The sequence below is a fragment of the Hippopotamus amphibius genome, chromosome 14 (assembly GCF_030028045.1).
Source record: "Hippopotamus amphibius kiboko isolate mHipAmp2 chromosome 14, mHipAmp2.hap2, whole genome shotgun sequence".
Lineage (NCBI taxonomy): Eukaryota > Metazoa > Chordata > Mammalia > Artiodactyla > Hippopotamidae > Hippopotamus > Hippopotamus amphibius.
The window spans coordinates 67,449,320-67,465,194 of record NC_080199.1 but is presented as its reverse complement, the minus strand read 5'-3'; the positions used below and the strand labels follow the sequence as shown (position 1 = coordinate 67,465,194).

The 15,875-nt window shown below is 32.1% G+C and overlaps 1 protein-coding gene across 4 annotated transcripts in view; it reads right to left on the bottom strand.

Moving 5' to 3' along the window:
• Positions 1–684: 684 nt before the first annotated feature.
• Positions 685–15,875, bottom strand: part of POSTN (periostin) — a 32,907-nt gene continuing 17,716 nt past the window's right edge. The window contains exons 16-23 of one of the 4 annotated variants that reach the window (XM_057707112.1): positions 15,177–15,222; positions 12,028–12,108; positions 8,830–8,919; positions 8,053–8,142; positions 7,230–7,307; positions 6,765–6,848; positions 2,477–2,518; positions 685–1,474 (exon numbers count right to left, since the gene is read on the bottom strand). In XM_057707112.1, coding sequence (XP_057563095.1) covers positions 1,437–1,474; positions 2,477–2,518; positions 6,765–6,848; positions 7,230–7,307; positions 8,053–8,142; positions 8,830–8,919; positions 12,028–12,108; positions 15,177–15,222 — 549 coding nt within the window. In that variant the 3' untranslated portion in view covers positions 685–1,436. The remainder of the gene's footprint in view (positions 1,475–2,476; positions 2,519–6,764; positions 6,849–7,229; positions 7,308–8,052; positions 8,143–8,829; positions 8,920–12,027; positions 12,109–15,176; positions 15,223–15,875) is intronic. The other 3 variants (XM_057707114.1, XM_057707113.1, XM_057707115.1) reach the window with 3 other exon arrangements.

The window sequence follows — 15,875 nt, the reverse complement described above, 5'->3', positions numbered from 1 at the left end:
ACCATTAGAACTTCATATCCCACTTCCTTACCTCGGTTGCTCCTCAAAGAACCCATGCTTTTCAGCTACCTGAAATCTTTCCAAATCCTCTATTATTACTCGAGTACTAAGCCTCCAATCCAGGAGGTATCTTAAGTTTACTCTTCCTCAGTTTTAAACTCTCTCAATGACCAACTTTCAGTGCGCAGTGTAATTTATCACGCTATCACAAGTCAGTTTCTCAGCAGTATGGATTCTAGTCCCTGTCTGCTCTGATCTCTAGTCCAAGAGAAGGATGACATTTGTTGAAGTCTGAGTAGACCAAACTGCTCTCTTTATAATTCTCAGCAAACAAATATTTTTCTTCCCCTCCTTTGTCATGCAATGGACTCTTGTGTTACTTCAAGTCTTTGTTAAGGGCATCTCTTTGGCTCCTTCTGTAATAGCCAAAGCCTAGGAATAATTAATTGAGGTATTTGTGCTCTTGTACTGCTGTTTATTCTTCTGTTAGCCCATGGTACATTGTGGATTATTGATTTGTCTTTTTACCCTTTGAGGACAATATTTGTCTGAGTCATCTTTTGAATCCTCACAACTTAGCACAGTTCCAGGGTTATGTTATGTACTCAGTTGATGTTTAATTATTGCTTCATTATGTAATGATTTATATATCATAATAGTTTTAAAAATTCAAAAAACACTAAATTCATTCAATTTCTTTTAATGAGTATTTGTTATAAAAACAAAAGAAGAGGTATAAAGTCCTGTTCCCAAGTCCAAACCTCTTATTAACTTAAACCTTGAGTTTTTTTAATTACCCAATTTGAAGTAATTCTTTTTATACCTGAAAAATTGATTTATTGAAATGTTTGAGATAAAAATATGTATTGCAAGAAGCATAGGACAAACATTTCAAGAGTACAAAATTATTTGTAGAAATAACATAATTTGCTGGTAAACCCACATTGTATTACAAATGTGCAAAGCTTTTTGATGTAAAAGTTTTGGTTTTGTTATTATTATTTTTAATACTGAGCACCCATTTTATCTATCCATTTCCCATGGAGAGGTAACTCCTTGCATGCGTTTTATCTATCCATTATATAAATTCAAGGTTCAATCTTCTCAACGGGATAACAGCTCACTGCTCTGAGATTTGAATTGTAATGAATCCAGTGACAAGGATTTTTCTCTCATGGATTCCAAAGTTAGCCAGAACTGTTAATGTCAAAAGCCTGTAAGGTGTTATGTGTTTCTCAAATTCCATCCCACAGGAGGCTAAACCCACAATTTCCCTCATGTTTCTCATTCAGAAAAAAAAATTATATTTGTATTCAGAATTGTTCAATATTGCATTTTTTTTGTGTTGGTGCTTCATTTTCTTCACGTCAAAGTGGCTCTCATATTTTTCCTTTAAGATCAGGTGGTATAAACTTTGTTGTCTGCCATCTGGATTTTCACTGAGGACGATCTTCCCTTGATCGTCTTCTAGATCCTAATTAGGAAGAAGGGAGAGCATATAGTTTGTAAATGTGATGAAAGTATAGTGTTTAAAAATAATATATTTTATGCATAACTATCTATAAAAGGCCACCATTTCTTATTATAATAAATGTTAGATTATGTTTTCTTGATAATATATCCTTTCTATGATAATGAAACCAAGTCATCTTTTGATCAAAGTTATATGAAAAAAATTTAAAGTGATAACTTTAGTTCCTTAGAAAATTTGGATTAATTTGCATGTTTAGAAGAAATCCATGATAAAGCCTTTAGTTAAAAACTATTTGCATAATTTTCACCCTTTAGTTTCAAAGACTGTGTTAAAATCAGATATGCCTATAATGCATTTATAAGCCTTGCAACTTCTTTTGACTATTAGCATGTAATTACCTTAGGAATTCCAAACATGTATTTTATTCTAAGTTCCACAAGGGAAATCTTTGATTTTTGAATGTATCAGAATGTAAGGTAACCTAAGTGGAAGATTAGAAAAAGCACATAAAAAGTTATAAAGAAAATTATGGTGCATGGATGATATATACATGTATATAACCTACACATTGTATCAAAATTTTGTACATATGTACATTAATCATTTTCTATATGTGTACAGTACATCCAGTTTTGAATTTATCTTTGTCTCAAACTGTAGCCTCATCTTAAATAATAGTTTCACAGAGTTCAGGTCTACCTGCTACCTATTTTTGCTTGACTCTGGTATTCAAGGATTTTTTTTCAAATTAACTCTACTTGAGTCTACCTCAGTGGTTTAATACATCTAGCAGTTTACATGAGTATAATTGTCTTTCCCTTAACATTTGTTTTTCTTATGTTTTATTAATAGTGAATAACTTGAGAGATTTCTTTTCTGATTCATTATCATCAAAATACTTTGCTCAAAATAAAATATATTAAAATACTCTCCTTTTCTTTGGTTTGTCTTAACATAACAAAAGATGTCATATATGCAGATTACCATGGTCAATATATTTACCTTGAACTCTTTTGTTGGCTTGTATCTTCCTCACAGGTGTGTCTGAAATTAAATAGTTGTAGTTAAAAATACTTTGATATTGTGGCTAACATAAATCAGGAAACTGTAATTGAGCAGAAAAATATAAAGTTTTAAGTAAACATGCAGATTTTCTTTTGGAGTAGAAACAGACATTTGTTTTCCATATTCATAATGAGTGTTTACTATTTGCAAAACATGTTGCTTTATTATGGTATGTGGAGCCCCAGATGACGTTCCATTTTTGCATGGAGTAAGTGACTTACATGACTTTTTCACCCGTTTTATAAAAAGCATCACTTTATGATGAAAGGATGTCTAACATTCTATAAAGTTTAGCAGAAGTATCTTCCGAGAGATATCCACTCATTTTTTTCCAGTCATTCCTATTTGTGATGTATCAGACTTCTGCCTCTGTAAAATTCTCATTGTACATTAATTTGTGATTAACTTATAATACACAAAGACAACAAAATAGCATTGGCCTGATAACTCTGGAAGTATACCAATAAGCAATTCAGGAAGTGTGTGCCAACACACTCCAATCCTATAAGACCGTTTAAAAATTAGCTAGTTAAAAATAATAAAATTTTCATATTTTAGAATTTTAAGTGTTTCATAACAATGCAGTTTTTCTGTTGTCATAGTTGCAAAATATTTCCCAATTCCTCATTTTTCTTTTAACTCTCTGACAAGATCACTTGGTCAACCTAAACTCACATTTTCACTCTGTTGTTGGACATTATGTGGTTCCTATAGCGACTTCGTTTGTCTGCTTACATTCCTTTTTTTTCTCCAGATTTTGACTTCTTGATTTTTATATATCATCTATATTCAAAATGAAGTCAAAAATTTTCTATTATATATATATATATATATATATGTATTTTTCAATTCTCTGAAATCTCATAGAAAGTAAGACATGAAACTATCACCAAACAGTATTTTTGGCTGTATAATATTAAGTTTTTTAAAAAGGGAAAGAAACCTTAAGCATTTTTTAAAGAATTCTGTTTCTGTCTACATAGCACATTTCCAACATGTCTTTTTTCCCCCCAGAATATAGGATACATAACCATTTATCACACGACACTAATACTATAATAAAATACAGAACTATAGAAAACCTCATTAGATTGGATAGTGGGGGAAAGTTTATGTGAGATAGAAAATTCTGAGTTACGAATATGCTCCAATTGGTATACTTTTTTTAACTTCAGGTTTACTTGGTCACAAAAAATGGCTTATAAAATACTGCGAAGAAAAAATGGATCCAATCTTTAATGAGTGAATAAGAACATTATTTATAATGGATTTATTAAATTCCAAAGAGCACTTATGCAATTTAAAACAAGATTTCAACATTAGTTTCCAAAACAAACACTTACACTTGAATTTTCTTTTATAAATTTGGCAGCATCCAATTAATGCATATCTAATTAACTAGTGTTAATTCATTACTATTTGGCTATGATAAAATCAAAATAAGAAGTGTTCATTGTAGCAAAAAAGCATCTCTGGAAGCAAAGCTTGATTAACGTGCAGAAAACCAGATTTACTCTCAGTGGCGCTCTGCCATCTCTAACTGAATGACACTTGTATTAGGTCCTGTTTAGAGAAGCTAAATGTGGCAAGATAAATCAGTCACCTGAAGGATCCCACAAAAACACTCCTCTCCACCATATGTTTCTTGAAACATGCAAAGTGCTTCAGCCCAATTATTTGCAAGATTTTTGCATTTTTTCACGGTTATGACTTTGGAAATTTAGAGTGTAAAATATTACTTTGTTGACCATGTTAGCATTAATTGACTATGATCCTGATAGTAGCTAACCTCACTGAGAACTTATATGCGATGAACATTATTCCAAGTGCTTTTCGTATATTGATTCTTTTATATGTAGGAAACATTACTGCCCCCACTTTTCAGATTAAGATAGCAAGGCAGAAAAGCATCAATTTATAACACTTAAGTTAGTTCAAGTTGGAGCCCAGATTGGAAGCCAGACCTACAACCTGATCCTCTGTTCTCTGCGGAAGCCATAAATCTTTACATGTTATATTGGCAGATTTGTCAAAACCTTCCCAAATAACTTTTTGTTGTTGTTCCTTTTTCCATAGCGTACTATTCTGCTATTCTCCCTTAATTACTTTAGTAGTTTCAGTAAATGTAGTTCTATCTAAGAGTGAAAAACTCTACATATTTTATGAGAAGAATTTTTAGTTAAGGGGTCTGAAGTGTTTCAATGACAAATCATTAGTACCAAATTGACCACTTAGCCATGTTAATAATCAAGATCTAAATGATCGAGGAAGACACTCAATTTATTGAAATGTACTAAATGATCAATACTCTTAAAGAAATAAAAAAGCCAGTCTTGCATGACATAATCTTTATTCACACCAGCTTCTTTGTAAATCGGTCTCATGGGATCTAGACAAGAGGACACTTGTTACTCAGTGTTGACCCAATGGTTTTACAGGGCTGGAAAAAAGAAAACTAGAATGTCCAGTTAATGTCCAGATATTAGTAACTATACTGCTTATATTGTCTTTCTTATGAGGAAGAAAACCACCTTGGAAAAGTTCTGATAAAAGTGTATGCTGTGGCATTGACAAAACTGATGCTTTATAAATATGTAGAGAAATCAAATACTGGGAACTAAAGGAATCAGCCTTTGGGATGAACATTTACCAGAATTAAAGGAGGATTCTATTAACTAAAATTAGAATATCTTACTCTTGTAATAGGTATTATCTCCTCTTGGCCTAAGTTATTCTTTAGTACTTAGTTCATTGTTTATAATGGACTTGTTAACGGGGGCTTATTGAAGGAGAGGAAAACAGACTTACCTGAAGTTTAAGCCTAAATAAATTAAAGCAATATATACAAGAGCAGCTACTAATTGGTTCATTCTCTAAAAAGCACTGCCATTCTACCAAGCTGCTTACTATGGCAAGGACTGAAGAAAAAAGAGAATTCAACTTAATTTTCATAATGTCTTCACCTCTTCCCTCAAATCCCTATCTTTTTATGGTAGAGTGTTAAGCATTTGGGGTAGGTGAGTAAATTCTGTGTTAGATCTTACAGGAAACTGGTTCTGTTGTGGCTTGGGAGGGTCACATCCCCTGCAGTCTGAAAGGAAATCTTGTGTCTTTCAGACACATATTTTTCTGTTGAGGGGAAATTCAATCATTTGTTCAATAAAAATTATTTATTTTTACTACAGCTGAACAGTATCCATACTATATAAGAGATTCTGCCTATATAACAATAAAGAATAAGGAAACGATAATTGCCAAAAACATATATGGTCCCAAGAGAATTTACAACTTCTTGAACATAGTACTACAATTTTTAAAACTTTAAGCATAAAAGCCATTGGGACCATACTTTGGATAAACACTAAACTTCAATTTAGTTTTTCTCAATTCACAGTATATTTCAAAGAGCATATTTGATTTTTCTAGATAATTTAAATACTTATTTCTCTAAAACAATTTCTCTTAAATTATTTTATTGTTAAGAAAATGAACTAGAAATTAATTTATTCAAATACCAATTACCCGAATTATACTTTATTAACATTTACTATTTCTTTGAGTAATTACCATTGAGAGTTTGTGTAAGATTTTGAATTCTTTTTTTTTTCTTCTTTCCTTTTAAAAGTAGGTCCTTTTAACGCCATAGAGAAAGAACATTCCATATTTTAAATATTAAAATTAATTTCGTATGCAAAATAATTTACAGCTCCAAGTATAGATTATTACTCAAACTGTTAGAGGAAACAGATAACTCATTCTCAAGTATGTATGGAAAATAAAACTACTAAATGCAATTATTTTTACTAGATCTATGCACTTAAAAAATTTATAAACATGCCTTTTATTATTGTTGTGGGGGCAGTGAATACATTTTTTAAAATATAAAATGTATTTCAATTTGGGCTTCTTTAAATAACTACCAGTTTTAAAAGTATCCCCCTTTCACACACTAAAAATATCCTTACAATTGTCAGTATCAAAGCAAAAAAATATTCATTGCTCCCCATTGAACTTTTTAAAGACTGTTTAAGCTAGTAATTCTTTCTTTATAACTCTTACATTAACCACCATTGACCCAATCAATCTATTAAGACAGACAAGACGTTGTCTTTTTCAATCTAATTTAAATAAAAAAAAACAAAACCTGAATGCTCAGTCTTTAAAAAGCTAAAGAACTTAGTTATCAGAACCTGTTAAGCGGGTTAGTTGTTTCCCTTTTACTAACCTCCCTGAAGCAGTCTTTTAATTTCTTCATCTTCAAATAAATGACCATCACCACCTTCAATGAATTTGGTGACCTTGGTGACCTCTGAGAGGATACATGTTTATAGCAGAAATCGGTTTATGTAATAAAAAGGCAGGAGACTTGATGTGATATATAATGGCATCTGCCCAACAATGAATTCCAGACCAACACTTGGTTCTTTCTCGGTTTTTAGTGCTCTCTTTTGAAAAGCCAATTTTCTTATAAAGCTGTTGAACACTATGTAACAAATACAGAACAAAACAATCTATATGACTATCATTTGAATTTCATTCCCTATCCTTGGACTTTTTTCTGGTGTTGGTATGGAACTAAGACAAAGGAATGAGATAGAGTAGAAAATGTAAAAGGCCTCAAGGATTATTTTAGACTCTGATATAGATAGCTTAAGGAAAGTCACATTCTTATTTTTCTAGACCTACTGACCTTCTTGCAACAGTTTCTTCAGAGTTTCTTCTGTTTCTCCGCCACTAGTTGAAATCCTAGTGTATTTTATTTCAGGACCTAAAGGAAAGACCAAAAAAAAAAATGGATCTGAAACGAAGGTAGGCAAACTTCCTCTGTAAGGGTCTGATAGTAAGTAATTTAGACTTTATGGGTTATGTGATCTGTATCGCAGCTACTCAGCTTTGTCCCTGTAGCGTGAAAATAGCCATAGACATTGTGTAAATGGTCACACTGTGTTCCAATAAAACTTTATTTACATAAGTGGCTTGGGCCATAGTTACTTATTGCTTGTTTACGTAGACAGCCAGGAAATTCCCAAATACATATAAAATAGCTGAATTCAGAAATTTAGGCTAATTCATTAGTGGGAGACTGACACAGAGGTTTACTGAAATTACTGATCAATTATTTTATACACACTTCCATATTATTTTGGTGTATAGACATGTATGTAGACCTTAAAATTAATGGAAAATTGAAGGAGGGAATGATTTTTCTTCTAGGATTTAGTAACTCATTAATAAATAGCAAAGTGAAGATAGTGTATTATGTAATACACATGCATATTCATAATAAAAATATATGCTTTTAGATTTGTCCCCAAATTTCCAATTCAGAGGAAAACACAGATTACATATTTAGGATTAGTATTATTTCTACCAAAAAAGAAATGAAGCAACTTCAGTAAACACCATGAAAATGACTTAGTTTCTTTAATGATTCTTATAGAGATATTTTAGGATTAAATATGGTTTGCTCTTTATAATCCAGACATAGTTCCATGTATGGAATTAAAAATTACCTGTAATGATTCGTTCTTCTCTTGTCTCTTTTTCAGTTATTTCCACAGGCACTCCATCAATGATTTTGGTGTATTTTTTAATAATTGGCTCTGAAATAGGGGAAGAAAAATACATTTAATTTGTCCCCTTTTGGTGTCTAAATGGCCATAAGCTAGACATTTTAATGACTGAATGTATTTCTCATAGCAATACCGTTTAGAATTCAATCTTAATCATTTGGGGGACATATCTCAAATAAATTCAGATAACAGAGGTCTAAAAGGTCGTAGTTATGCCCTGAATCTTGGGGAAAAGAGAGAGCCAACTAGCAAGCTAATACTCCATGTCATACTTGTCTCGACTTTGGAATGAGTGTTTAGGGAGAATCCAGGGAATTAGAATGGAAATCTTCTAATTGTGGCTATTGACTAAGTCATAGCAGTGGCTTATTAGTCAGTCTTATAGAACGACCATTCTTTCCTCTAAGTCCAATATGTTCTTTCGTATTGACATGATTGTTTTCATTATATTTCATAGTCATCCTTGTATATGCAGAGTAATGACAATTTTGTTGGAACTGGTGACTTAATGGTTAAATTAATTCCAACTAGACCCATTAAAAGGTAAACTATGTTTTAATTGGTTGCCTAATAAGAAACCATAACTGAGGAAAGTTTTCCCACAATTTATAAAAAACAAAAGTCCAAGAGAAAACATCAGGTATATATTTAAACAAACACTGTTTCAAAATGTTCACAGTTACTCTAACCAGGCCACAGGAAACATACAGAACGCACCTCCATGGATCACTTCAGTTACTGTTTCACCTTCTTTAATCAGTCTGAATTCAGGTTCGCCTTCAATTTTGACCTTTGTTATTGTGGGTCCTGAGGCATTGTTTTAGGAGACAAATCATCATGTTAATGCAGTCCTTTAAACTTACCAGAACAGGAAATTTATTTCAACATTTGGCGTTGCTCAAATGTCAAAGTGGTTTCAGGCTTTATGAAATTGCTTTTAAACAGTTCCCATTGTCTTCAAATTAAGCAGTATTTATGAGGAAAGATGACTCAGTCTAATGGTGTGCTACTGAAATAACTTTCATTTGCTTTAGCATTTAAATTGATGTTAAGTTGATCCATTTACTCATACTTGTAAAGTGTGATCACACAAAATATTATAGTGACTATATTCTGTAAAATTTCAGTTGCTCTAATGATAGTGTAGATCTTACTTTACCATATAGATATTGTCTATTACTCTTTTCTTATTAAATTTTTAATTTACATTTTAACCACTCAGTATCTCACATTTTTTATCTAATGGGATAAGACTGAACATCAAAAAAGTCCAACTTTATGCCTACCTTTAAAATACGAATTTCAGGTTTTATGGGAAAAAGGATTTTAGTACTTACCTTTGATATGTGAACGATACAAATATTTACTAATTAATAGTTAAACAGTCCTTCAAATGCAAAAGGTAAGTGTTGCATTTGACTTGCAAAATGATTTTGCTCCCAGAGAAAATCATTTTGAATGTTAGAAAGCTGATTACTACATTAGTTAATCAAGACTGTTTTTAGAGAAGTTCAGTACATTTAACTCATACTGTAACACCCTTTAACAGTTGAATGTAACTATATTTGCTTATCTTTGAGAGGGTTTATTTGGTTGTTCAGAAATTGTCAATGTACACCACTACCCAGAATTATATAGTCTAGGATAATCTAAAATAATGAACACAAGAGTACAGTTCATTCAAACAGTTAGTATTTCACACCATAATGTTTGATCTATGGGGTCAAGGGACACTGAGTGTCAAAACGTAAGGCCAAGGTTTTAAGGTGTGGAAACTTCAAAAGGGAAGAACAGCTAAGGAGTTTAAAAACAGGAAGTGAGTTAATAAAATATCCCAACAAACATTTCTTTAGAAGAGCCTTAACTGGAATTTCAGAAACATCCTCCATCTTTAAGTTCTACAGGGGCAGGGATTTACTACCCTCCAAAAAATTTTTTTCATATTTACTCCCAGCGGGCACCTAGGAGAGTACCCAGCTCCACAGGTGCTCAATAAGTATTTGCTGAATTGAATTTCAATTGATTTATTACTAATTCTAAAATTTGGTGAAGTACCTTTTATAAGAAACATCTTAAAATTGTGTCTTGGAGTCTAACTTATTTAGTAGGAATTCAAGAGTTATCAATGAATCAGCAAAATTTCAAACAGTGAGAGGGAAATGTCAACAGTAATCCTAGAACTAGACAGTTATCAATGGATGCCAAGGTAAATATTTGTCTCTCTCATGTTACACAAAGTAAAACTTCCAAATTTTTTAACTGAAGAGTTGTTAATGCATAACATAGGTGACATGATCCCATTTTTCATCTTAGTTCCCTTCATAAGAAGAGCCCAAATAGAGTGGATGCTCCATTGTTTTCCTAATTGAAGAAAAGTAACATAGTAGAATCCTGCTTCCAAAGATTGGGAAGATAAATGGGCTGAACGAAGAAGCTCAAAAGAAAAGAGAAGAATCTTTGAAAATAAAAGTAGTATATGTGAATGTGGTCTACTATAGAAGCTGTGTACGAGTGATTACACAAAATTTTAGGGAATCTAATTTTTTAAAAAGAGTAAAAAATTTAAAAATCAAGGGCCATTTTATCATTTTTCATTAAAACGATCAAGAAACATTTTCTCAACAAAAATTTCTGAGATTTAACTTCTTCTTAAAGCACCGAAGTCTCTTCATCACTATATAAGGGCAATTAAATGCTCAAATGACAATAGGTAGAGTATTTTTTTTTAAAGCACAGATTCCAATTACCTCAATTTTAAGTCTCAAGAATGTATAAAAATATAGATAACTAACTAGCTAGGAAATACATTTTTATATACATACTTCCAATGTCTAAGTTTTAAGTAATGACTCACTTTTAGAGGAATCAAAAGTATTGAAGAAGTTGCCATCTCAATTCATAAAATGAGAAGAAATACCCAAATCAAAGGTAAATACAATAATAGTTTTCTTGAGATTCAAATGAGGACATCATCTATTCCTTTTCTGGGAGACTGTTTTTATTCTTCTTACAGAATAATGAAGATAACCTGGTCTTTTTTCTGTGGCCAGCCACCACATTAAGATACTTAGACATGGTGCTCGCTTCGGCAGCACATATACTAAAAGATGCTTAGACATGGAAATAAAAAATTCTTAAGGTCTGATCCTTTGGAAGTAATTAAAATATGTGAAATGAAGGGGGCGTCAGAGAGTTGGCTAACACAGACAGTAGGGGTAGAGAGAAAAGTGACTTTATTTAATGTTCTAATCTGAAACATCGGGAGATAAGTATTTATACCTATTTAATGTATTTTATATGTGCATACATATAAGAATATGTTTTATATATATACATATATATATATTTACAAATTCAGGGCTGGAATTAAGGATTCTAAGGTTTTGACTCACTGAACCAACTACTTATTTCCTCTGTTTCTGGTGGTTTAATTAAAAAATATATCGTGTGTGGATGTAAATTTTAAAAGCTTTCTTCAATGTACAGCTTCTGTGCTCTCTTAGGTTGTTGAATAAAAAATGCCTGCACTTTTTGGAACACCTTGTAACAGAATAAAAGAGATTTACACGGGGAGACTGGAAACAGAGCTATAAAGAGTATACTCTCTGAAAGAGTCTAGGTGCAGGAAAAAAAGCACAAGATTTATTTGTTTAGTGAGTATCTGGGTACTAGTGCTAAGGCAATGGCGAATTTAAATTCAAATGAAATCAAATACAAGCAAATGTACTGAAAGTATTAGGAATGCAGCATCTACTCTGCTAAATAACTTGCATTCTGCATTCTGCTGTTAAATGAGCATGCTATTGATATAGAAATATTTAGCATGTTAGTTTCAAAAAGAATGTAGATACATTCATAGAAATCAGTCTATTATAATGGATTTTTAAGGAACCATGTTATAACATTGATTTTTACCTTCCGTTTTGATAATAGGCTGAAGACTGCCTTCAATCACTTTAATTTTTGGTTCCACAACTTTGGTTATAATTTTAGTTGCTGAAAGTATAGAAAGTGGAACATAAATGATGTTTATATAAAAACAAACTGAACAAAATTGTCTTTTTTGGGGGTCTTTGTTGGGTACTGAGGTATCAGATGTGGTAATAAGTTCAGGCAGTCAGACACACGAAATATTCATGGCAATTATCTAGTATCTTCTCATGTCCAGATGATGAACTCTGAAGTCCAGTGACTTGGATTTGCTCCAGTGAAATAAATACTTGCTTAATGAGGAATTCTATCTAGAAATCTATAACTTTGAACTGTACCACTAAAGCTCTTTACCTTCTTTTGTACTTTCTTGAAAAATATTGGCTGCATAGCAACAAAGACAAATAAACATGATTAATTTTATGCAATTCATATCTTAAATTGCATTGTTGGATTCTTTTTAAATTAGAAGACATTGAAAGAAAAAAGACAAAATATTTTTCATGCATTTGATAACAGTGACACAGAAAGGAAAATACAAAAAAATAGTTCAGAATACTTAAAAGTAAAAATGGATTTCAGCCAGCCAGACATGAGCTCTATGCAACAAATATGATATGATCATGTATTTAAATATTTGTTACAGGATAAAATGGCTTTAATTTTCAGCTTTATGATTACCATCATTTTTATACTGAAAGCTATGTATTTTGAATGTATGTCATCCACCCAACTGAAATAATAAGGTGCAAAATATATTTAAAATAGCAGCCAACTATTTGGTCAGCTCTTGGTTGTATACATTAAATGGAAGTGTACCTCTGGAGCCAGACACCAGAGCTACTGGCTTTTTATCATTTCTAATTAGAGCCTTAAAAGATGGATTCATTGGGTAAAGCACTAAAGCTATCTGTGCAATTATAACAGATTGTGTTGACACATTAGAGGCGAGATGTTAGCACAGTTGGATTTCTGTCACAGTCTCATTTCAGGTTTCTGGGATGTTTATCTGTGTCAACTCTTTGAATTAATTTGGGTTCTAGAGCTTAATTGTGACTATGTGTTTGTTATTTCAGATTTTACATACTGAGATATCAAATTATGAAACACGGAATAATGTCAAATCTTTGTGTCCAATTACTGATTCCATAGGTGGCCTGGCCACAGAGCAACCTTTCCATGAAGGTCAAATCCACAGAGGTCTCTGCCACTACTATCAGAATGGGTTAATTACTTTTAGCTTAAATTTTCACTTCATGTTAAGGAACTAGAAGTTTTGCATGTTTATTTTGTTCCTAGTTTTGTTTCAAGCTTGCTTTCCTGAAGACAGAAATAGTTTTGACAGGTCACGGGCTGAGGATTAAATACTGATTTTATTTCTTTCCACCTCAAATGTCATATATTTGACAACACATACTAAAGAGCATTTCACCCCCCCCCCCATATAATTTAAAATGTATGGTATTTGGGGGACAAGAATAATACATAGTAAGAAAATTAAAGAAATTTTAGAGACAAGTCAATAAAGAACATGAAAATGGAATCTTTGGTTTAATTAGTCTCAACCTCTATTTGAACTATGCTTCCAAATAACAGCATACACGTTGGAGAGGGGTTAAAGAAACATTCCACATCAGAATGTAAATCTCAGAGCTCTTTTAAGAGCTGCGAGTAGGTAGGCAAGTTTCATGAGACTTGCATAATTTCATAAAATGTAGCTTGTTTTCTGTGAGTAAGGATCCAATTTAAGTAGAGGGAAATAAAGCAATTATAATATTTTGGCTTATTGTAAGCAAAATATTGCATTGACATATATAGGAAGTGGTGGACTTCTCATGGATAAAGTAGGAAAATTAAAGAAATGTGGTGCAGATTCACATTGTTTTTCTTTTTGTTTTAATATATTTTTTAACTAAAAATTCAGTGAAGTCTGCTGTGTAGATGGAATTGTAATTTCTTCTGAGATTCTAGGTGCCATTAGTCAACTGTGTCGTCTGTCACAGATACACATTTTTAGTGGAGAAAGATGACATAGCATTTCTGATGAATAGAGCCCATAAGCATTCTTTAATTTTTCATAAAATATATCTTTAACAAGATTGTATACTTCCATACTGGAATTTAAACCATGTTGAATTCTAACTGTTCCAACTAAATCTTTAAACAGTGCTGAGCTGGCCTGATACTAGGATTGTTTATGTTATTATTACATAATTGAAATCAGTAAGAGCAGCAGACATTTTGTTTTGCTCCTTACTTCATCTTTACTCCTTTTCCATATCTAGTGTAAATCTTAAGGAAAAGTTTCTTAATTACATGACAGGATGCCCATGGTATAAAATAGAATAACTCCTGCCAGGGTAAATGTGGGAATTGAAGCAATGCTTTAGCTACTGATACATTTTGAGTGTTGAATTGTAGAGTCAAAACAAAATGAAAAGAACTTCTGCTTTGAAAGCTGCAATAGAAGAGAGGAAAAAAAACAAAGGAGGAAAAAGCCACATTGACTAAGAAATACTACGAGTTACACTTATGAAAATCAAATACCTTTTACCATTGTTAAGAAATAGAGGTTTAATTTTGATAATCTGGTAGAGTCAGGAATAAAAGAACCTTGGAATCTAGAAACTCTAGGTTTATCACCTGAGAATTTTTTGTTCCTTCATCCAGTTTTGGATGGGGAGAGTTTTTGAACCACCAGCCCACAAACATTAGAACTCTCTGACAGCCTGCCCTTAGACAGCTGAGGTCTTAAGAGTGGGATGAACTACAAATCTTTCAGCAGTGTCCACATATTTGAATTTTCAGATAGCTCTCGAGTGCCTTTCAGCTATCTGTCCTCTTTGTATGGTTGTATGTCTTTTCCCCCTTGCCTCTTTGTCATGCTAGCAGTTATATAATTATATCAAGTTAGCAGATGAGTGAGGAAGTGGTTCATTGGAATTGAAGTCTATAGCAAAGGCTGAGATGTCTCATCCAGACCTCAAACCCTGTTCCAAGTGGGATGAGATTTGCCATTATTTGGAATTCTAAATACCAGATTTTCAATCATCTCTCTAAATACAAAGAAAATTGTTTTTCTCTTTTTTTACATCTTGCCACTTATATATGACAAATATTCGTTATGTACTTACTGTAGACAGTTATGGGGATTTCTTTGAAGGTGCTACCACGAACAAACTGAAAATAAATATTTATATTTAGTAACATGAAATGTAGTGGTCGTATTAACAAAATCTTGGCACCATAATTTTTAAGTCTCACTAAAGTAAAGAAGTGAAACTAGCATTACATTTAGTAAAAATGAACTCTTCATGTAAATCATCTTCCAATTTCCTGCTATTGGGCAAGATGGCATAAAATGGTTGGATTTGTTACTCAGAGTTTTAAAAATTATAGAATAGTGAATCCCAAATTAAATGCTCATTAAATAATACTTCATATATTGTCTGGTACTTTAACCCTACCAATATTCAACCCAATATTTATCCCAAAATATTCCTTTGCCTTTAACTATTGTGACTAGTGACAATTTATTATTAGTAAATACTTTATCTTCCCCTTATATTCCATAGCAAAAATATTTGATGATAGAAAAATTATAGTTTTTTATCTACATGTCTTATCTTCCCTGCTGGACTATAAACATTTTCAATAAAGGGCCATAACTGATTCAGCTTAGTATTTCTCATAACACTTGACTACTTGGCCCCAAGTAGCTTTTATTAGATTTTCCTTGAATAAAACTATGCAGAAATGGTGCCAGTGGTGTATAATCAAAAAAGAACAATGCAAGCCCAGTGTACATCTACTTATTAATGTATACATTTCTA